The 23,379-nt window shown below is 45.8% G+C and overlaps 1 protein-coding gene across 3 annotated transcripts in view; it reads left to right on the top strand.

Moving 5' to 3' along the window:
* CYFIP2 (cytoplasmic FMR1 interacting protein 2) overlaps positions 1 to 23,379 on the top strand; it is a 120,406-nt gene that overhangs the window by 83,963 nt on the left and 13,064 nt on the right. For all 3 annotated transcript variants that reach the window (XM_080671609.1, XM_080671607.1, XM_080671608.1), the window contains 3 exons: positions 8,969 to 9,112; positions 10,611 to 10,701; positions 11,904 to 12,034. In XM_080671609.1, the coding sequence (XP_080527735.1) occupies positions 8,969 to 9,112; positions 10,611 to 10,701; positions 11,904 to 12,034 (366 nt within the window). The remainder of the gene's footprint in view (positions 1 to 8,968; positions 9,113 to 10,610; positions 10,702 to 11,903; positions 12,035 to 23,379) is intronic.

Genomic DNA, 23,379 nt, shown 5'->3' with positions numbered 1-23,379 from the left:
CCACTGGAGCCTTTGGAGGCAGTGTGGCCCTGCTAACTCCTTGATTTCAGGCTTCTGGCCTTCAGAACTGTGAGAGATGTGAGATTTCTATTGTTTGAACCCACCACATTTGTGGTGATTTGTTACAGCAGCCCCAAAGAACTAATACAGCGCTCCTCCCACCGGGGCTCAGAAAGAGCCTCAGAGTCCTTCTTAACACAACCCTCCCAAGAAACTGCTATCAGTCAATCACGTGGAGTTGACACCAGAAACTGTTTACTACTCCTGGGTTGGATGTTCCCCAGAGTTCCTTTTCTTTCAAGAATCCTGCCTTTGCTTCCTTGCCCTTTTTCATTTCCCTGCCTCTGAGCTTCCATCCCCTTCTTTTCCCCTCTACCTTAAAAGAATACATTGCCACTGTTCTGTTGGAGAGGTCAGAGGGCACGGCTGAAATAGAGAATACAGTTCTGTCATCTTAAAGCCACTGAGCCCGAGGTAATCCGTTACAACAACCCTAGCTCAGATAGGTGGAAACCTGAATTATTTACACAATTATGTGTTGTTAAAAGTCAGCTTTTTTCTTCTCAGTTTTGGCCAAAGTAGCCAAGTGCACCCCTGAAGGTTTCCTTGTGATTCACGGTAGGGATAGTCAGTCAAAAAGTCGCCACGAGTTGCCTGTGAGTCACAGAACCACCCCCACCCCCCACCCCCGGGCCAATGGTCTCTGTGAGGTGTGGAGTCGGGGTGTCCAGCGTCTCTTGGTTAGCCGTGCTTTGTGGCTTTCCCATGGCTTCGGACCTCCCAGGGGCCTGTCATAATCTGCTGTAATTCTTGCTAATGATAACTCCCCACAGAGCATGAAGGCGTCCTCTCCACAGAAGGCCAGTGTGCTAGTCTGCCGGTGCCTTTTGAAAAGGTTATTTTGAAGGGAATAAAAATACCAATTAAGGAGCCTGTGGAGTGATAAGATAGAACACAAGCCTTTGCCACAGAAAAGGGGAATTTCTTTTTAATGCTTCTGGCTGCCATTTTTAACACTGAGCATTTTATTGAGAAGTTGAGATGCTCAGAATATGAGGCCTTACAAGTCCTTTGGCTTCATGGATTCCGAGAGAAGGGACAGCATTCCTTGGGCTGTGGCAGAACCTGGGGTGGAAACCGAATCCCTAGCCGGGGCTCATCCTGCTCCTTTGGGCACCACCGTTCACCAGCATCCAGGGGAGCCAGTGCAGCGCTCTATGAGTGAGGTCAGTGGCCCAGGAAATCACACCCCAGCCACGTGCACTCTGGCTCACCTTCAGGGAGGCCCATCTGCAGTGTGTCCACGTTGTAGGCTGTGCCAGGGGTACAGGCCAGGCTGTGTACACCAGATATAAATCACTGCCTGAGGAAATCAGCCAGGAGTGGGGTTCCTATGCCCTTCCTGAAGGTGGTGGTAAAAAGACCACATGAGTGCTTACCTGAGCCCCAAAACTGATTGCACCCAGGGCTCAGAGTGCAGGCCCTGAATCCTCCCAGGCTGGGCTCACATTCTACCTGTGTGGTCTTGGACAAGTTCCTCACTTTTTATACCTTGGGGAACTCTTGTATAAAATGCAAATATCAATAATGCCTGCCTTATAGTGTTGTAGCAGCAAGATGAACCCCTCTCTACGAAGTGCTGGCTTAGGAAGAGTAGCAGTGACTACTTAAGAAGAGGTCAGCGGGTCAGAGCCATTTCCTGAGTTGGTTAGTCCACAGGCTGCAATGGGCAAGGTTTGTACCCTGCATGATGCTACCTTCCCTCAGGAATCTGGAGGCCAAGTGCACCTGCCTGAGCCTGAGAACTCTCAGTTCAGGTCAGGGTTGATGTTAAAGGTAAAAAAAACCTTCATCAACTGATTCAGTAATCAAAATTAGCACATGAGCCCAAACTTTAAAAGTATATTACCTAAGCAAAGTAAATTATATAGAATATATCAAACAGCTACCTTCCAAGTGATGCAGATTGTGGCACAAATCATTCTTTCAATTATACCAGTGATTTCCTGATCATTTTTCAGTCTTTAGCAAGTGGTCGTCACTGGCTACATGATGCCCCAAGGCATGATTTGACCTCAGGGAAATGTATCCTAGTCCTGCAATGCCTTCCCCATTCAGTCATTGTCCTGAGGGGCTTTCCTGTAGCAACCTGGATATATCCCAGCTGGGTCCATACCTGGGCGCCAGCTCTTGCCACGTGGCCTGACCTGGGAGTCTGCCTTGGTCCCGCTGACAACACCATCAGCAGTGCCACCCACTTTGCTGCTGCCATCCCTACTCATGTCTGCGTGGTCTCACTCCCAGGCTACACGTTATTTATTCACCATCTAGAGAATTCCGTGATTTTGGCAATTTATACATATAGCAGAATATCCTCTTGTATGCCACCTCAGGCAAGTTACCTCACTTAAATTCCTCCTCTGCTAAATAGGGATGGTTGCACCTGCCTCACCTGGTGGTGTAGGCTGGTAATGGCCTCCAGAGATATCAGGTCCTGATCCTGGAACCTAGGAATGTTACTTGATTTGGATAAAGGGCTTTGCAGAGGTGATTAAGTAAAGGATCGTATGGTAGGAAAATTATCCTGGATTACCAGGATGAATCCTAAATGCCATCACAAGTATCCTCATAAGAGGGAGGTTTTCCCAGCCGGCTCAGTGGTTGAGCGTTGACCTATGAAACAGGAGGTCAGGGTTTGATTCCCGGTCAGGGCACATGCCCAGGTTGTGGGCTCGATCCCCAGTGGAGGTTGTGCAGGAGGCAGCCAATTAATGATTCTCCTCATCATTGATGTTTCTATCTCTCCCTCTCCCTTCCTTTCTGAAATAAAAATATTATTTTTTTTAAAAAAATGAGGGAAGTTATACACATACAGAGGAGAAGACCAGATCTCAGCAGAGACATTGGAAGATTGGAGTGATGCAGCCACAACCCAAGGAATGCTGGCTGCCACCAGAGCTGGAAGAAGCAAGGGACAAATTCTTCTCTAGAGAGTCTGGAAAAAGTGTGGCCCTGCTGACCTGATTGTGGCCCAGTGATACTGATTTTGGATGATGGATTCTAGAATTACAAGAGAATAAATTTCTGTCATTGTAAGCCCTCCCCCACCCCCCCCACCCCCGTTTATGGTAATTTGCTACCATAGCCACAGAATGCACCTGGACAGTTATGAAGAAATTATTAGCTGAAAACATTCATAAACAGAGAAGCATTATATATACTGGTGTATATATATATATATGTATATATATATATATATATATATATATATATATATCCTCATTATTATATTCGATTATGAAAAAAAGTGGTGACATTGGTTTCTTCTAAAAATTTAGTGTTAGAGGGTTGATATGGTATCTCTGAATTGGAAGGCCCAGTTCCTGCTCTCCCTCTTGCCTTCTCCAAAGGACTGACTTTGTAAGACAAGGAAGAGGAGCATCATTTCTTGAGGTCTCTACAGCACCTGCCTTGACTCTTCCAGCCTCTCAGCTGAGAAGACCAACAAGGAACCCAGATGTTGGAGACCCAGCCCTACAGCTCACTAGACATCAAGAAGGGATGGACAGACAGACACATCCGCAGTTTTCCCCATGCCCTGGCAATGGATTTGAACCTGTAACTCAGAAGTTACCAGTCTTTTGTGCCTCTTACCTGTGCTCTTCTCTGGTATTGCTGTTTTATTCGTTTACCTGCAGGGATTTCAGAGTTGATCTGCAGTTCGCTCTCTGAACCGGATTAGAGAGCTGTGTTTGTGTTGGTGGCTGATAGTGTTCAGATTGCTCAAGGAACATTAGAAAAATTATAACTAAAACAGGAAATTAGAAACAGTTTTAATTCCTCTTGGGATCTGGGAAAACAGCAATTGTGATTCCAGAAAGCGGATACAAATTGCATGCAAATTCAGTTGGCTAAATAAATAGGTCTCATTGTTTGAACTGGCCCTATTTGCTATCTGGTGAAAGAGACCTGACTAAAAGCCCATATACCACACTTTCACATGGCTTAAACGGTAGCTTCTGTGCTATGTGTGCTTTATCACAATTTTTAAAAGGTCCATGTACAGATAATATAGTGCCCAGGATCTGCCAGGTCGAGCTCACCATATTTTTTTTTTCTCTCCTTAAAATACTGTTTTGCCTTTTTAAAGCAATGCACATCTGTGTCACACATTAATAAGATGACTCTAATTCCTGTACCAGGATAATTTATCTCTTAAGATCTCATAAAATTATTTTGTGCCGTGTGGATGGTGCAAGCTTGTTTAGCTTGATATTAAAAGCCATCCTAATCGTAATTCATTTCTAAAGTAGGCCCTTGGGTTGTAACCTGAGTCAGTTAGCAGGACTGGTTCAGTATAAGAGCTTTGGAGCAGTTTTCAATGTCTCAAGCCATGTTGCATTCCTTTTTTTCCTTTACCAACCTCAGAAAATGCCCAGGCTCCCATATTCCCACATTTTCTCAATAGGGCCCAGCCTCCTACTGAGCCAGCAGGTCAGATGGGTGCCCTCCGGGGGTGTGTGTGCATGTACTTTTTGGCATGTGTGTGTGCTTCTTGCATGGGTGTGGTGTATTTTGGGGGTGAGGGGTGCTTGTTCACTTAGAAGGATTTGAATTCTGCTCAATTCATGCTGGTCCTTTCTGAGCCTGAGTCATCAGCTGAAGCTTAAACTTCTGGTCTTGACCAGAATCCAAGACTGATATAAGAACAAGAGGCTGCCTGTGTGCATTGAGCAGGCCTATAAGGGGGACTTTAAAAAACCCTTGTGTGTGGTAAAACAATTCCAAAATGTTCTTCTCTTCTGTCTAGAACTGGGGAGGGCTGTTGAACCCTATATATATTTTGTGTGTGTGTGCTTGCCAGCAAGTGCCAAAGAAGACTTGGTCCTAGAAGCTCCTTGGGTGGGGTTAAGAAGACTGCCTGGGAGGATGAGCATCCAGGAAGACCTCACTGGAGCTTGCACTTCTGAAGGGAGCATTAATCCCATCCCTTCCAGTGCTCAATCCCAGGCAGGTTCCCTTCCAGCAACCTGAGCCATGTTTCTCAGCCTCCACCCAAACATTTGCAGCAGTGAGAGCTCCTACCCAGTGCAGTCTGTTGTTGCACAGCTCTCACTTTTATAATGTTGTAAATATTAAGCAAAATCTGCATTTTGGGGTGCACTTCAGCAGCTGGTTCCAAGCTGTGTCCTCTGTGGGACATCCACTGTGTTGTGTAGACTTGTACCCCATGTACGCACCTCCCTCTTCACATTCAGAGCATCATGACTGCTTGGGGGCGGGGGGAGGGGATTTGACCAGGACGCTGTATTTCCCTGGTTTACTTACCAAATTATCGAACAAAGCATTAGGAATGGCTGCTATTGCAATGAGTGCTTGCAGAGTGTCAGGCACCGGGCTCAGTGTTTTCTATCTGTTCTCTCAATAGCCCTATTGGAAATGGCATTATCTTTACTTAGGGCAAACCAAAGCTAAGGGAGGTTAAGTAATTTGCTCAAGATCATCTAGCTAGTAAATTTATCAACCTGGGATTTGTGCTCAGGTGTGCCCATGCCCATTTATAACTATAGACTCAGACAAGGCAAAAAAAGAAGTCATAGAATCAGACAGAAGAAATAAAGTAGCTGATTATTTTTTGTCTCCTCCAGGGATAGCCATTGGAAATCACCCTGCCTGCTGCTCAGAAATGCCTTTTATAGGACACTAGAGGCCCAGCACATGAAATTCATGCACTGGAGTGGGGGGGATTCCTCAGCCCAGCCTGTGCCCTCTCGCAGTCCAGGAGCCCTGGGGTGGGGGGGGCGGGCGGGAATGTCCAACTGCCTCAGAGGCAGGAGAGGCTCCCACCACCGCAGCTGCGCTCACCAGCCATGAGCCGGCTTCTGGCTGAGCCGCACTCCCCTGTGGGAGTGCACTGACCACCAGACGGCAGCTCCTGCATTGAGCGTCTACCCCTTGGTGGTCAGTGCACATCATAGTGACCCATCGTTCCACTGTTTGGTCAATTTGCATATTACCCTTTTATTATATAGGATTTGAAAGGGGATGAAGAAAAAGTGCTCAGAGCTTTACTGGGTTCAGAGGCAAGGCCCAGAGTGTGTGGTGTGTGGGGAGAATGGAAGGGAGTTATGGCAGCCCATGCACCCTGTCAAGTGTCCCTTGGGGCCGTGAGCAGAGCCAGGTCACCATTCCCTCGTGCCTGTGCAGGCTTGAGCTGCAGCCCTCTTCCAGAGGAAATTAAATTAAGGTTGTTGTTTTTTAATCTTTGAAAACAAATGTTGGCAAGTAAATTAAGCTATGATGTAGCCCAGTGGGTTTTTTTATTTACTTTTTTATGGTCACATAATCATATATAGTAAAATGCACTTAGATCCGGCTGCTATAACAAGATTACCATCAACTGGGTGGCTTAAAATTTCTTTATTACCTCAAGGCTGGGAAGTCCAAGATCAAGGTGCCAGTGGATCTGGTGTCTGGTGAAAGCCCGCTTCCAGATGGCCTTGTTCTCATTGTATCCCACATCATGGGGATTGGGGGAAGCTCTGGCATCTCTTTTTACAAGGGCACTAATCCCATTCATGAAGGCTCCACCCGCATGACTTAATGACCTCCCAAAAGTCCCACACATAGAGGTTAGGATTTCAACATAAGAAGTTGGGGAAATACAACCACTCGTCCATAAATGCACAATCATAAGGGTACATGTAGTTTTATGAGTTTTGACAAACGTATATACATCTGTGTAGTCAACAACCAAAGCAACATGTAGGGCATTTCCATCGCCTAGAAAGTTCTCTCATGCCCCTTTCTAGTCAGTCTTTTTCCCCTACCAGAGGTAAGCCATGGTTGGTTTGGTGTTGGCGATATACTCCTCATCCCTAAAGCAGGAGAATACAGAATGAGGCTCTGAAAACAGAGCCAGAACTGGGATACACTCACAGAGAGAGAGAGAGAGAGAGAGAGAGAGAGAGAGCCCTTCCTAACATTTTGTGCTCTAGTGCCTCACTCAACCCACCCTACACCCCGCTCTGTTAGACTAGGTGGCCTGTTTTACTCACACAGAAAACGATATGGCCTGGCCCCTATGATCAGCTAAATCAAACTCAACAATTCATATACTTCCAGGATTTGCTGAACATCGGCTTTAGTGAACATCATGCTTTAAGTCGGTTATAGTTCCCGCCCTGCATAAACCATTCCTGCCCCGCAACACTTAGAAATCCTTAGGAACTACATACAAGCTATTCACCCACCAGGCACAGGCAGAGTTTACTGTGAGAGCACATCTGAATGGAGTGCGGAGCTGCTCTTTGTCTCTTTCTGAGCCTCCCACATGTAGGCATTGTTTACAGTTCCTGGTTCATTCATGTAGGATTTCTCATTAGTTTCCCAAACGAACTGTCATTCAACCTGCTGGATATGTGGGTGTTCTGCTTCTCACAAATCCTCGCTGCCAGTGGGTTTCCCAGGTGTGTTCATGTATCCTTGATAGTAGAGGGCACGATGATCGTGATGCTTAGTTTGTAAAGTTCAGAAGAATTCATCTACACAAAACATACTCAACCCAAAACCTAGACTGAACCTAATTACATCTTCCCGCCATGGCTCCAGAGGGAGTTGAGACCCTTGCAGTCCTCCAAACGCATTGTTTACAGTTCCTGGTTCATTCATGCAGGATTTCTCATTAGCCAACTACTAGAGAATTTCAGCTAGTAGACTATCAGGTGTGGTCTCGTATATGCATGGTATGTGTTCAAGATTTTTATAATTCCGGGCAGGAAAACTACACTCAGAACTAAGCTTTGGAGTGAGGCCTTATCTAAAAAAATGGATATGGTTTATAATAGAATTCAGTTCCAAAGTCCGCCATTGTAAGTAGAGATTAGGAATGTGGGCTTTGGAATCTGACCTACATGGGTACAGAGCAGGGCTCAGTTACCTGTGACCTGTGTGACCTTGGGCAAGCTGTTTAACCACCCTGAGCCTCAGTTCCCTTGTCTGTGAAATGGGACTAAGGATTGGCCATATCCACATGTTGGTTGTGTAGGTTAAATGAGATTGCACATGGAAGGCTTCACGGAGCCTGGCATGAGGTGCTCTGTAAGTGGCAGCATTTCAAAACCAAGTCAGTGACAACTCTGGTAACCACAGGAGTGCAATTAAGAGACCTATATTTTGATCATATATTCTCAGACAGAGATCTTAAAGAGATCCCCCTATTCACCAAAGGTGTCATGGGGGTTCTGAGGATATGGAGGTGGCCAGTCAATGGCTGGGGCCCTAAGGCCCCCACCAACACCCAAACAGAGCAGGTCTGCTTTTGCCTGTTTCACATATTAGTTCCTATGGCATCTTTCCTTTGGACAGCTACTCAGAAAGTTAGGAAAGCCCTGGTTTGGTCCAGCCCCCTCATTTCATAGATGAGGAAACTGATTTTCCCAAGCACTCAGCAGAAGTCTCCTGATGCCCAGGACTGTTCCTTCCCAAGACCCTGCCCTGTCATAGACGGAGACAACTAAAGTAGAAGAAAGAAGCCAGTGTTAACCTCCTATTGTGCTTTCACATGGTTCTTCCAGCCAGTTTCTAGGTCAAAAATGTCTCTAGAAAAAGAAAATTGTCCCTTTTACCCCCACCCATAGCTCAGTTTGTAAAACTCCAGGTGTGTGTGTGGACAGTTGGGGTAGCAAGAGTCTTTGTAAAAAAGATACTCAACTGGAAATTCTTTCTCCTCTTTCCCTGGGGAACCCCTGCTTTATCTAGGGGCCTTTGCTCCGTCCTGTGGCCACTGACCACACCTCTCTCCATGGCCAGCATCTTGCAAACATATTCCCTGGGGCGCCCAGTGAGAGCACTGGGTGACATCAGGTTCCATCCTTTCTGTCAGTGCTACTTCTCCCACCTGGACAGGATGCAGGCTGGCGTCCATCCCATGCTCAGCCGCTTATCTTGCACATCCTCTCTTCTCCAGCCTCTCAACATCGCCTACAGCCACATCTACAGCTCCTACAGGAACTTCGTGGGGCCCCCTCACTTCAAGACCATCTGCAGACTCCTGGGCTACCAGGGCATCGCCGTAGTCATGGAGGAGCTGCTGAAGATCGTAAAGAGCTTGGTAAGGACGGGCCACATGAGGCCTGGGATGTGCCCCAGCATGGTTGATAGAAACAAGATCTGCTGTCACTTTTTACCTGGCTCTGAAATCAAGACACTTCAGCTGTGTCTGTAGGTAGAGACCTTTCTCCTTATCCCTTGGTTCCTCTTGCCTGTTGCTCTGTTACATTTCTGTGATCCTTCTGACTTGTGCCTATGCCTCTCATTGTCTGACCCTGAGCTTACTCCCTGTGCTTGATGACTGAACTCAGCAATCCTGACGTTGACCTTCAGGGTCTAGTAATGGTTGCTTGTAGTCCCCTCCTGTGCCATATTGTCTAATTTCTGCATAGTATACCTATGGCACGGGTGCTACCATTTACGCCTCCCATGTCCCTGGCAGACATCTCTAATCAATCACCGTGCTTCTTCCCCTTGGGATTTCTTGCTAAATTCTGCTACCAATACTGCACTGGCCTCAAGCCAATCCCTTTGTCACCATTCTGTCTCTGCCCCACGTATGGTCATCTGAACCTTCATTTAATTCCTCACAACACTGTTAAAGCAAGGGTGAAACAAGATTTTCCTGAAAATTTGAGTTGATGAAAGAGAAATAAAAAAGTAATGTATAACCATGTCAGGCATGGCAAGCAGGATTCACTGGCTAACTCCAGTTCTCTGGTAGCAGCTGTGTGGAGCCATGGATTATGAATTGTGATGCTCAATCCAGAAAATGTGAATTGATTAAAGAAGTCTGCCTTGAACACGGGGCATAAATGTGCTGTGGGTTTTCCCTGCTTGAAGATGAGACTGTCTCACTCCACAGCTCCCTGGCCCCATTTCGTTTCAGCTCTTTGTCTGGGTCCCATGTAAGCCCCCTACCCGGGGAAGGACAGCATGCCTAGAAACTGTCCTCCTTGAAGTCTATAAGTCCAGGGGGCTAATGAGAAAGCTCCCTCTTTTGTCTTATAAAGGCCCATTTTCCCTTAGAAAGGGCACCGGGGCTGCCGCCCATCGTTAGGGGAGAACCTGCCCTGTCCTGTCCTATCAGGGAACAGAGCCTTACTGTCTCAATCAGCTCAGGCTGCTGTAACGAACATACCACAGACTGGGTGGCTTAAACAGCATGCTTATTTCTCACAGTTCTGGAGGCTGGAGGTCCAAGATCAGGCAAGCATGGTCAGGTTCTGGTGAGAGTCTTTCTCCTAGTTCATTGCCTTCTGGCTGTGTCCTCCCATGACAGAGAGACATCATCTCTCGCCTATCTCTTCGTATAAGAGCACTAATCCCATTGTGAGAGCCCCACCCTCATGATTAATTACCTCTGGAAGGCCTCATCTCCAAATACCATTACATTGGGAATTAGGGTTTCAACACATGAATTTAGGGACACATTCAGCATCCCACTTACCCACTGGTTTCAGCAGAACCCCTGTACACCCCTATAGCCCAGCGTTCAGCCTAGAGATGCACCTGAGCAGCAGCGGTGGATTATTTCATTTTTACTCTTGTTTTCTCAGCTCCAGGGGACCATTCTCCAGTATGTGAAAACACTGATCGAAGTGATGCCCAAGATATGCCGCTTGCCCCGGCATGAATATGGCTCCCCAGGTGGGTGATGGGGTACCGGGGCAGGGGTGGTGAGAGGAAAATAATGCAAACCCCTCCCGTGGTGGGAAGGGACTCCGGCCACCTGCCTTGGAGGGTCTGCTTCTCTAAAATACTCACACGCTGGCAGAGCTCTGGGTTTGCATCCTCCCTCTGCCACTAACAGGGGTGGGCAAACTTTTTGACTCGAGGGCCACAATGGGTTCTTAAACTGGACCGGAGGGCCAGAACAAAAGCATGGATGGAGTGTTTGTGTGAACTAATATAAATTCAAAGTAAAGGAGCGGAGTGGAGAGCAAGAGAACTGGATAGAACAGCCGGATCCGGCCCGTGGGCCGTAGTTTGCCCACGGCTGTGCTAGAAGCTAGCCTCCAACCATTTTTTTATCTCTCTGAGCGGCAGTATTCTTCCATCAGCGAAGGCAAATGATGGCAGCTGGGCCTGCCTCACAGGCCTGCTGGGAAGCTGTACGAGGATGCAAACGGGAGAGCAAGGTTTACTCATAAAGGTCTTCATTAGCTTAGCATCTCTAGGATTCCATCCTCCATCGGCCCCAGGTGGCATTTCTAAAGTGAGTCCGGAAACAGGAGTTTTTGCCATTTGACATCTGGGCAGAGAAGGGATTCTTCCCTTCCCTCATAGTCAGTGGAGTAGAGACTGAATTGGGGGCTTGGGGCATCCAGAAAGATATCTGCTGGGTCATTGTGATTTAAAACAGGAAAGGGCTGGGGCCAAAAACTCTGGTGCTCAGTCTCAGCTGTCCCATGTACTAAGCTGTGTGACTCTGGGCATGCCACTTACCCTCTCTGAGCCTCATCTGAAAACGAGAGTAATAGTGCCTGATTCATAGTGTTGCTATGAGTATCAAATGAGGGATTGCAGATAAAGTCCTTAGCACAGCATCTAACACTGCTAAATAAATGTTAATGCCTGTCATTATTGAGAATTCAGGTAAGTTTTTGGAGGGACTGGGAAAGACCCAGGGCTGCTCACTGTGTGTGTGTTTTGTTTTGTTCCATAAAAGATTGGAACCTGCCTCCTGATCTTTCTCTAGTACTGAGCCTGAAGGAAGCCTTACCCAGGGCCCGCAGGTTTGGCTCTTGGCTGTCCCTGAGTCAGGTCTGGGGCTGCTGCTCAGTTGACAGGTCCCATGAACCCGGCTGAGCTGTGTCAACTCCCCGCTGACCGCCCCTCTGCACCCTCAGGGATCCTGGAGTTCTTCCACCACCAGCTGAAGGACATTATTGAGTACGCAGAGCTCAAAACAGACGTGTTCCAGAGCCTGAGGGAAGTGGGCAACGCCATCCTGTTCTGCCTGCTTATAGAGCAAGCTCTGGTGAGTCCTCCCCCCCCTCCCCCCCCCCCCCCCCCCCCCCGCCTCCCGGCAGACTCCTGAGGCCCCACCGCACCTGAGCGCTAGGGAGAAACGCAGGTCCCACCCTGCCCACCTTCACTAGTGGCCGGACCGTGGCCATCTGGGAGTTTTAATTTTCCCGACACTCATTAAACAAATAATGACTCCTTGGCTGCCGTAGGACAGGCGTTGCCCTCCTGGACATAGCAGTAGCCAGTCCCTGCCTCGTGTCCTGGGCAGTCACGAGGAGACCCATTTGAGCAGTATTTACCCAGAAGTGATGTAGTCACAGTCACAGTCAGTGCCATGAGGGACGAGTGCAGGGTTTAATGGGGACATAGAACCGAGAGCCTGCTGTGGTGTTGAGAGTGTTGATAGCCTGCAGCCTGGCCAGGTGCAGGTTTGTGTGGAAGATAAATGGCCAGGAACAGAAGAGACAGATTATTGCTATTTTTATTCAGGAGAGGGAGGCGGTGGAAGAAGTAAATAAGCAGAGATTGTGAATGCAGATGATGTACGTGCTGAGGGAAATAGGACACACAGAGAGTGATGGGTGTTGGGAGAGGATGAGGCTTGAATGTCTTTAAGAAAAAGCAGCCCATAGTGAGCTGGACTGCGGAGGGTAAGGGGACAAGGTCGGGGCTGAGGGGGGAGAAGCAGGTGGCTGCAGTCCCTGGCCATCCCCTTGTGAGATGGAGAGTGATGGGGGTCTGATAGACTTTCTTTAAAGGCCCCTTTGGCCATTTGGAGAAGGACCAGCTGGAAGGTGAGTCAAGGACAAGGCTTTTGCAGTTGTCCATCCCAGGGGTCACCTTGCAGGCAGGCACATGGAGAAGGGAGGGAAAAGGAAGGCATTAGGAAGGAGGGGAACAAAGGTGGAGAGAGATATGAAGGAGGCCATGATAGCAAGAGCTCAGAAGAAGAGACCAGGAAGGTTCTTGCTTCCGGTTGTCTGTAAGTCCATGCCTCAGGGTCCCATCTCCACAGGAGGGACATGTGCGCACTGGAAGGTCTGAAATATGCAGGTTTGCTCCTCCTCCATGAGTAATTGCCTCTCTGCTCCCCTTTAGAAGTACTCTCCAGACAACTAAGTGTTCCTCTTTATAGAAACAGGTTTATAACGTGGTTCAGTGGGCCTGGGTTGTCATGTCAACTTAGCCTTCAGCAGTCATGGGGATAAGATAAGTAGGAAGCACTGCTCTGTCAAAGCCTCAGGAAGATGAGGAGATGTTCCAGGGGCTGGGTCGGGGGGTGGGAGGGGCGGTGGGGTGGTTGGGGGAGGGAGAGCAGGTCCCTGAAGCCTCAGGTCCTGGGTTATCTCCTGTGCGCACCTCCTGAGCATCGATTACACTTTTCCTGACAGACCCTGAGAGGCAGACTATGGACGGGGCTACAAGGAAAGGGAAAACTTTCCTCAGGCATCCCTGCCTTGGTGATCACTTGCATGTATCACTGAGGACAACAGGACACTTCAGAGCTGAGGGAGACCTCAACAGAGTATATGTTCCAACCTCTCCCCCCACCCCCATTCGTAAGTGGGGAAGTGAGGAACCAGAGAGGGGAGCCACTCACCCAAGGTCTCACAGCACATCAGCAACCGAGATAGAAAAACAAAGTCATAGATTTTTAGTACCATTCCCAGTCCTGGGGGATGGGGGGCGGGCACATAGCAAAGGTCAGGGCTCCCCAAAGCTGTGCACTCCGCTTTCTACGTAGACAGCTGGGGAAATCTCAAAGCCATGACACTTTCTGAGGTTAGAATGAGGCATAAACTTTCTGGAGATTTTTACTTTATGAAGCTAGAATTACATACATATTTAAATAACATATCAATTGTTCTCATTAAAGAGGGGAACTAGGAGCAAAGATAAGGGGTGGGGTGGCAAGGAGGAAAGAGTGTGACTGTGGAGCATCCATTCTATGGAGGACTCTGAAGTCATGAAAAAGAATAAGGTACTAGCCTGGCCGATTGGCTCAGTGGTTGAGCGTCGACCTATGAACCAGGAAGTCATGGTTCGATTCCCGATCAGGGCACTTGGCCAGGTTGCAGGCTCAATCCCTACTGTGGGGCGTGCAGGAGGCAGCCAATCAATGATTCTCATCATTGATGTTTCCCTCCCTCTCCCTACCTCTCTGAAATCAATAAAAAAAATTATTTTTTAAAAGAGTAAGGTAATAACTACAGTAACTTTGTACATACGAGCAGAAAACATGGTAAAAGTCATATTGAGTGGGGAAAAAGCTAGTCCCAAGACAAGACACACATCAGTATGATGCCATACATGTAAAATAAAGAAAACATTAAAACCCAAAAAAGATTACTGCATTTAAAAAAAAAAAAAGCTAGGAAAAAAAGCATAGTAGTTTAGTCATTTTCTCTATTATTGGAGGGGATCAGGATTAAAGGTCAACAGGGACTTTTATCTGGAGTGTCTGATATTTTACATGGAAACTATATTCGTGTAGTATTATTGAACTGAAAGTAAATATAAAAAGGTAGAAGTGTATATAATAGTTTAGAAAACCTGGAAAGATACTGAAAAGTACAAAGTGAGAAGTCTTGCCCATTTTTCTTTGGTATCATCTGTCTTTTTCTAACAGACTTGCAGTTTTTTCTGGTGTGGGCTCCACATTGGTGTATATTCTGCAAGCACCTTCTCTCATTCTGTGGCTTACCTTTTTGTTTTTAACAGGTTATTAGTATCTCATTACTTTTTAGGTAGAGAGAATATAAATTGAAAAGTGATTACTTAGCCCTGACCGGTTTGGCTCAGTGGATAGAGCGTCGGCCTGCGGACTGAAGGGTCCCAGGTTTGATTCCGGTCAGGGGCATGTACCTTGGTTGCGGGCACATCCCCAGTGGGAGGTGTGCAGGAGGCAGCTGATCGGTGTTTCTCTCCCATCGATGTTTCTACCTCTCTACCCCTCTCCCTTCCTCTCTGTCAAAAACCAATAAAATATATTTAAAAAGAAAAGTGATTACTTAGACCAGTGGTCGGCAAACTCATTAGTCAACAGAGTCAAATATCAATAGTACAATGATTGAAATTTTTTAAACTTAAATTTCTTCTGACGCCACTTCTTCAAAATAGACTCGCCCAGGCCATGGTATTTTGTGGAAGAGCCACACTCAAGGGGCCAAAGAGCCGCATGTGGCTCGCGAGCCGCGGTTTGCCAACCACGGACTTAGACAAAGTATTTTCTTCTTTAACTTAGGTGCTTGTAAATTTTCTTAATATTCAGGGTGCAATATTAATACAGAACCCCATACACGTATGGAGTGGGGTGTTTGTTTTCTTGGTGCTTTTGATTAAGGTCCACTGTACATTCAGTAATATACAGAATATGCAGTATTCTCACTGCATAGATTAATTGAATTGTCCATTTTACTTTGGATGGACATTTGAATATTTACAGTTTGATACTGTTATGAAAGGAGCTATCATGAATATCCTTGTACATTTCTTTTGGTGAATATAGGCTCTCATTTGTATCAGGCAAATACAATGGCTGAGTCAATGTATAGACACATGTTTAGCTTCAGTAGAGACTGCCAAGCAGTTTTACAAAATGGTTGTACCCATTTATTTTCCCATTCAGCGAGGTATTGGAGTTTTAATTCTTTGCATCCTCGTGAACACTTTCTCTCTTCTCAACAATCATAGGCATTCTGGTAGATGTGTCATGATATCTCATTATGGTTTTTACTTCCCTGATGACCAATGAGGCTGAGTCTCTCCATATGGTATTGCCATTTGGACCGCCTCTTTGTGAAATGCTGTTCAGTGTTTTCACCTATTTCTTATTGAGTTACCTTTTTCTTATTGACTTGTGGCTGTTATTTATATATTGTGGATATACGTATTGCAAATATATTCCTACAGCTTGTCTTTTGATGAACAGAAGTTCCTAAGGTGTGGTGTATTTTATCTTTTTTTTTTTCCTGTATGGCTGGTGCTCTTTGACTTATTTAAAAAGTCTTCCTTACTGTAAAGTCATGAAGTTAAGTTATCTTCTGAAAGTTTTAGAGTTTAGCCTTTTAAGGTGTAACAGGCTTTTAAGTGTGTTATGTATCTGGACTGGATGCTTGTGTTTCCTGGGAGGTAGGAATCCAATCTCATTTCTTGCCAAGCTGGCCCAGCACCACCGATTGAAAAGACCTCTCCTCCCCACTCTGCGTTGTCTTGCTGCATCTGTCATTTATCAAGCGTCCACAAAGGGTCTGGTTGTGGCAGGCTCTTCAATATTTTGAGTCTAATCTAAAATGAGCCAGCATTTCTTAAGTAACTGTTTATAAGTCTGTTATGTTTTTCAAGGAAATTCTGCTGTGATTGACTAATATTTTCTCTTTCACCCCAAGCAGTCATAAGGTGGTCATTAGGGAAATATCCCACCGACACCATGTTTTTATTCAAATATTGTGTGGTTTCCCATCCATCAGCCCATTGCTTGCTATGCCAACACGCACCAGGAGGGGGCCCTGTTCATTCACATGAGGAAGGGAGGCTTCAGTCCACATCTGCCTTTTACTGCCAGGCCTCCCGCTAAGGACTTGAGACTGTTTCCTGCCTTTGACCCTGTTGTTTATTTCTTCTCTCCCCCTCAGAGTTGAGTGGGCCACAGCCACAGTCTGGTCGGCCGTGAGAGCTTTGCTTCTCTTACAAGAGGTGAGGAGATGCTGGGCCCAAACTCACAGACTCGAATGTAGCTCAGATCTGGGGAAACCATCAGAGACCATACAGGGTACATGTCTCTGCCCCAGCACCGCTGACATTTTGGGCAGATAATCCTTTGTTGTAGAGGCCCGTCCTGTGCACTGTAGGATCTTGGGCAGCATCTCTGGGGTCTACCCACTAGGTGCCAGTAGCACCCTCCCCAGTATGACACTGAAAAGGTTTCCAGACACTGCCTGATATTCTTTTGGAGGACAAAACCTTCCCCTGTTGAGAACCACCAATCCAGTACAATCCCCCATTTCACAGAATGGAAACTGAGGCCCTGCGAGGGAGACGCCCTTCCCAGGGGTTCAGCTAGAGCGGGAGTCGGGCGAGAACCAGGAGCCTTCCGGCTGGCACTCAGGGACAGAGAGGCGATCCGCAGCACTGTGCAGACTGCTGTGTGGGTTTGGGGTTTTACTTTTTATTTTTGTTTCAATTCCAGCTTCACATCTGGTTCCTTTATCTTCTGCTCCCACTTTATAGTCCCTTTAATTTGGTTTGCCTTGTTGCATAACTGAAATAAATTCACTGCTAGAACACCCAGAGGAGCAGAAAGAAGAACACAAAGGCCACATTACCACGCTGCCATAGCCGTTGTTCACATTCCGGAGGACGCCTTCCAGACGCTTTCATGTCTCAGCCTATAGATTTCCCTCATGTATATGTTTTCACTTTGTGTAGTCATTCACCAAACGGAGGCGTGCAACCAGGATGGAGAGCCACTGACCTAGAAGGGGTCTCCTTGAACTGCTGTTTCCAGAGCTCAGTCACTGCTGTGTACTTGTCCCAGTTCCTGCTGTACCTGCAGACCACAGGTCCTTTCCTTACATGATATTTTTATTTTTATTTGCTTACTTCGTAACTTCAACTTATTTTCAAGGAACACTTTATATCACTTCCATGAAAAATTCATCATCTCTTATCACCCTTAGAAAGCAACCAGAATAATAAATTCAATCAGAATAAGGCAAGGCTGTGTCATTCCAGCTGCCACCTGCCCGGGCCTCTGCACCAGAGGCCTGCTCCCTCTCTGTGTTAAAAACAGAGCTTAGCACATGTTTCAAGAGGTAATAGGGTTGCTCTTAGGAAAGGTTGCAAATGGAGACTTTCTCATTAAAGTTGTCAGAACGATGGATAGGAAACTGGAAAGGCAGTAACTTTCTCACTGTGTGACTCACTATTATGAAATGCTCTTTCCCTGTACCCCCAATCCATACCTTTTGGGAAATGCCCACCTTGGTAGACATGGACATGCACTTGTTGGGGAGGGAGGGGAAGAGAGTTACTTTCTAGGCCAGTTTCTTGGTTGTAGAGCTTTCCCAGTTGACCACACATGATTCTGATCCAGAATAATAATTATTTTTCCTCTTGACAGTTTGGGGGGTGGGGGAAGGGGTGGAGGTGAGACATCACAATATGGAGCATTAATGCAGGTGAGGCTCAGATTGGTGGGGAAGACCACACACAGAATCAGATCAGATTAAAGTACTGATTTATTTAGCCAGGGCTACAGAGAGCTGGCTCCTGGAAGGGAGGGGTCCACAGAGCAGGAGCACCTCAGCTTCCCCCTGTACCTGCAGCCCCAGATGAGGGGCTGGAAGCCACAGCTGGTACGTTCTGTACCAAGGAGGGTCATGTGGATGTGGGAAGCCTAATTTCTTGCCTGCTCCGCAGGCCCTGTATCCTTGGGGCTTAGCATCAGTATGCGGGAAGCACAGACACTGACCATCTATGTGCATCCATATAAGGGAATGTTTAAACCAGACCGCTGGGCTCTCTGGTCAGGCCCCATCCCCTCCCTGCCTTTCTGAGCCAGAAAACCGCAGGGGATTCCTGTGGGGGCTCGACCTCCAGTTTGCCAGCTCATTTCTCCTCACTCACTTGACAAAGATAAAAACATATGACATTCATGTTAGTGTTATGTGTCTTTTTGTGGCCTCAAAACTCAGAGCAAACTTATTTGAGAAAATATTGTTCCGAGATTGCTCTGATGACTACCTTTAGGAAATCTGCTCAAATGGTATGGTGTTTTTCACCCAGAAACAGAGCCTAAAGGGAGAGGCTATTGTTCTACATGAGCCCAGCATGCCTGGGATCACAGTGACCCTGTGTTTTAAAATATGCATTTTGAATTTTCATGGTATCCTTTAACCGAGAGAAAGCAGTCCCCCATTAACCTCGTGGACTACATTGGGAACATGAGGTTTTTGTGGTATTTGATGGTCTATCAGTTTTAAATTAAGTGAAACAGAAAAGGACATTTTTAAGGCTGAAAGCAGTGCCAAAATAAAATACTCATCCCTTGAAGAATTTTGATGTGGGTTCCTTACCAATAAAATATTTTTGCATTCTGACCAAAAACCTTTTGGCTTTGACTTGCACTGTTGGCAAAGAGCAATTTTACATTCAATCTTTATCCTTATTAATCTTCTAATGATTACTTCTCTCGTAACCATAATACATTAGTGGTTGTCCTAAGCAACAGGAATAATAAGCATTACTGTGGCATTTGGTAGGTGCAGAAACTTTAGAAAACTCATCGTGGTTGGATCCCAGTTAAAAAAAAACACCAGACTATAAAAGAAATGTTTTAAGAACTGAGCAAATTTTGGTATTGACTGCATATTATATGATATTAAGAATTTTAAAATTTACTTATTAATTAACTAAATCCCCGATGCACGAAGATTCGTGCAAGAATGGGCCTTCATTCCCCTGGCTGCTGGCACCGCCTTCACTCCAGCCAGAGCCGCCTTTTCGCTCCAGCCCAGAGCTGCCTTTCCGCCTTCCCATGCTGCCCAGAGGCCTGGAGCGGCTGGGGCGGTGCAGAATGCCTGCGTCCCACCCCGCCCCGCCCCCAACTACTCGGCACCTGTGTATGCAAATTAACCCGCCATCTTTATTGAGTTAATTTGCATACTCGCTCCTGATTGGCTGGTGGGTGTTGCGAAGGTACAGTCAATTTTCATCTTACTCTTTTATTAGTGTAGACTTTGAGAGAGAGGCGGGGGGCAGGGGGGACATTGCTTCTTGTATATGCCCTGGCTGGGGATCAAACAGGCAACATTGATGTATTGGATGATGCTTTAACCAACTGAGATACCTGGCCAGGGCTAAGAATTATTTTTTTAGTGTTGTGATCATAGCACTGAGGTTGTCCTTGTTTTTAGGAGTTGCGTGCTGAAGTATTTAACGCCAAGTAATGCAATAGCTTTAACTTACTTTCAGGTGATTCAGTAAAACATATAGTCAAAGCAGATGTGGCAAAATGTTTGCAGCGATGCTGCATCAAGGGTATAAGGATGTTCATTGTTCTTTCAAGTGTTTTGTTTGTTTAACATTTTTCATAACACAAACTTGAGGGAGAAAAATGTAAGGTTGGTTTTAGGAAAGATGATTGTCCTGTAGGCCCATGGCCACTTACAGATCAAGCCAGACAGTCCTGGGAGGTCTCAGCTCCCCGCTGCCACCCATTTCTTCATTTAATAAGAAGCACTACTGTCTTTACTTATATCCTAATAAATACACAGTGTCTCCCAATTAAAGAAATGGTATCTCTAAGTCTAAAGACGATCACACAGAAGAAGACCAAAAAGGCATCAAGAGGCAAAGGAGAAGGCAAGGGTATTAAGCCCACAACCTGGGCATGCGCCCTGACCGGCAATCGAACCCTGACCTCCTGGTTCATAGGTGGACGCTCAACCACTGAGCCATACTGGCTGGGCTGATCGTTTTTAAAAAGAAAACTGTAGACTGGAGGGGCTTGGAAGACTCCCAGAAGATGAAATTTGAATAAGTCTTTGTGGAATGGGTAAGAGTGAGTGGAAAAGGTTGGTTTGGAAGGAATTTATAGGTATAAATCTATGGGTATAAATTTGACCACATGAGTGGTCCTGTACCTTACCTTGGAATAACACCAGCAGATCTTTCAAAATTTGCTGCCTGCAAAGAAACTACTTACACAAGTTCAGGATAGAGACTACCTTTGGGGGGTAGAGAACACAGGTATCAGTACCTTCCTATTTCTTTTTTCCGGAAGATGGCTCAAGGTTCATTTCATTCTTCAAGCTGCATATACATATTACAGTATGTTTAAGTTTAAAGAACATTAGTAGCTATGACCAGAAACCCAGCAAATAAAGCAACAAAAGATGTGATCCTATCAGCTATGAGTGAGGCTAAAAAGTTCATTGGTGAGATTTTAAGTAATTTTCTGCTGTTCTGTTTTTGATCACTTTACTTTTTTTTCATCATATGTATGTAAAATGGGAGGTAGGGAGCGTATTTCAAGTGTTCCAAGGCTTTGGCCGCATGGGCTGCTGTGGAAAAGCAGTGGGTGTGGAAGTGAGGGGCCTTGGGTCTCAGTGTCCACCCCACTGCTTCTTTATCACTATGTTTGGGAACTTCACCTTCCTGAGAGCCTCCATTCCTCCCCCATAGGACGGGATCATAAGAGCTGCCTCCCAGGATGTTCTGCGGTGTAGGGCAGATAGTGGGTACAAAGCACCTGGCACATGGTGCTCAGTAAATACTGGTTTCCTCCCGTTCCCTGGAGAACAAAGTGATTATGTTGTTACAGACTCTGTTCTAGGAAAGGACCCTGAGACACCATTTAATCCAACCTCTTCATTTTGTTCCATTTAAATTGTTCTTAATTGCACCTGAAAATAAATAAAAAAAATATAGATGAGCTCATGATGCAAAGCATCCTTCTTGGCTCGACTGCACCTCTCCCCACCTGCATCCCAGTTGCCAGGCAACATGTTCTCATCATTCCTGATTCAAGTTCTTCTAGTTATCTCCATAACGCCTAATAATATGAGGATACTTAGCCACTTCAGACAATACTTACAGACTCCCTAATGGAAAGATGAGATTTTAGCTCATTTACATCTCTCCTCACTCTTCTCAATATTTCATTATACTACTTAGAATTTCTGTTGTTTTCTCTTGTAACCAGTGATAATATATTTACATTATACTCTGGTGCAGCAGTAATATTGATTCTACACACTCTCAGTGGACTTCACAGGCCAGTGGCTGGGTGGGTTCCTGGGCAGAGTTGAAGGACAAGTGTGGATCCTTTCAGACTGAGATTGGACAAGAGGGAGGTCAGCCGTTAGCATTGGCACCCACAATGGAAGCTTGTTTGGATCCCTGACTCAGGCCTGTGTGTGTTCCACACTGAACTAGACATTTTTACCATCACTTTGGCCTCAGCAAACAAATACCTTCCAAGAAGGTGTTGCAGAGTATGCAGCCACCTTACCATGCAAATGGCCACATAACGCCTCCTCTGGGAGCTCCTTGGCAAATGTTTTCCCACCTTTGCCAGGACACCACATCCTTGTGTCTTTCCTCACCTTCATTAACAAGTGGCATTGCCAGGTGGAGAACACACAGGAAGCAGGCCAGCATGAAGCATCCTCCCCAAGAACCTTTGGAGTCCTAAAGTTTGCAAACTCGGAGTGGTGGTGGGGAGGAGAGGGGTAAATGGAACACTCTTGTCTCCCCTAAAGAAATTTGAAGTGGAAACTCATCATGTAAAATGGATAAATCAGCAGCATTGCCTCTTTTCCCATCTCCTAAAGGTCTCCCAAGATCAATTTTATCCACATTAACAAAACAGAAAGTTGATAGTTTGTACAATGGGCAACTTTTCTAGTAACAAGACATTTCTAGGAGCAACTAAAATTTTGGAAGCAAACAGGAAAGATAAAAAACTTGGCAGTGGGGTGATGTGTATCTGCCTGGATACTTTAGCAGTTCCTCATTGCCCTTCAAATAAAATACAGGCTTCATACCATGCCTATGAGGCCACACATGAAATGGTCCCTCCCTACCATCAGGGCCTCAGACTGGACTATGATTCCTGCATCACTTTACTCCAGTTGACTTTCTGCCCCAGGCCCTTTGCACTGGAATGCTCTTACCTCATACCTACATAGCTTGCTCCCTCACTTCATTCCATTCTTTATTTAAATGTGTTTGCCTCAAAAAAGATTTTTACCTAACTACCTTCTCTCAAGTAGTCCCTTCCCCAGTCACTCTAGCTTATTACCCTATTGTATCTTATCACTATGTGAAACTTCCTGATTTATTTACCTTTGTTTATCTGTCTCTATGAACTAGACTGTAAATGCCATGTGAGTGCAAAGATCTAGTCTAACTTGTTCAACATCATATCTGCAAAACCTAGAACAGTGCCTAGTGCTCAATACGTATTTGTAAGATGAATGAATGTATGTATTCTTGTATTTGGAGGGTTGTCGTAGATAAATATACTCATTTACATATTCATCTAAGAAACAGAAGGGGTAAATATTCATTCACTTAATAAATAATTGAGAAACTTTTATGTCCTAGGCTCAAAAATGAATTGGGCTGCCTCCAGAAGTACTGAGCTATTGATTACTGGAGGTATAGAAGAGTAGCCTGAATGTTATCTTAAAAAAGAAGTTATTAAATCAGTATCTATGCTTGTATCATAAGGAACTAGAGAAAGAAAAGCAAATTAAACCCAAAGCGAGCAGAAGGAAGAACATAATAAAGACAAGAACAGAAATCAGTAACATCGAAAGCAAAAACTATAGAGAAATATGAATGAAA

This window comes from Plecotus auritus, assembly GCF_963455305.1.
Source record: "Plecotus auritus genome assembly, chromosome: 6".
Classification (NCBI taxonomy): Eukaryota; Metazoa; Chordata; class Mammalia; order Chiroptera; family Vespertilionidae; genus Plecotus; species Plecotus auritus.
The sequence above is the reverse complement of the archived record's forward strand: the minus strand, read 5'-3'. Positions and strand labels throughout refer to the sequence as shown.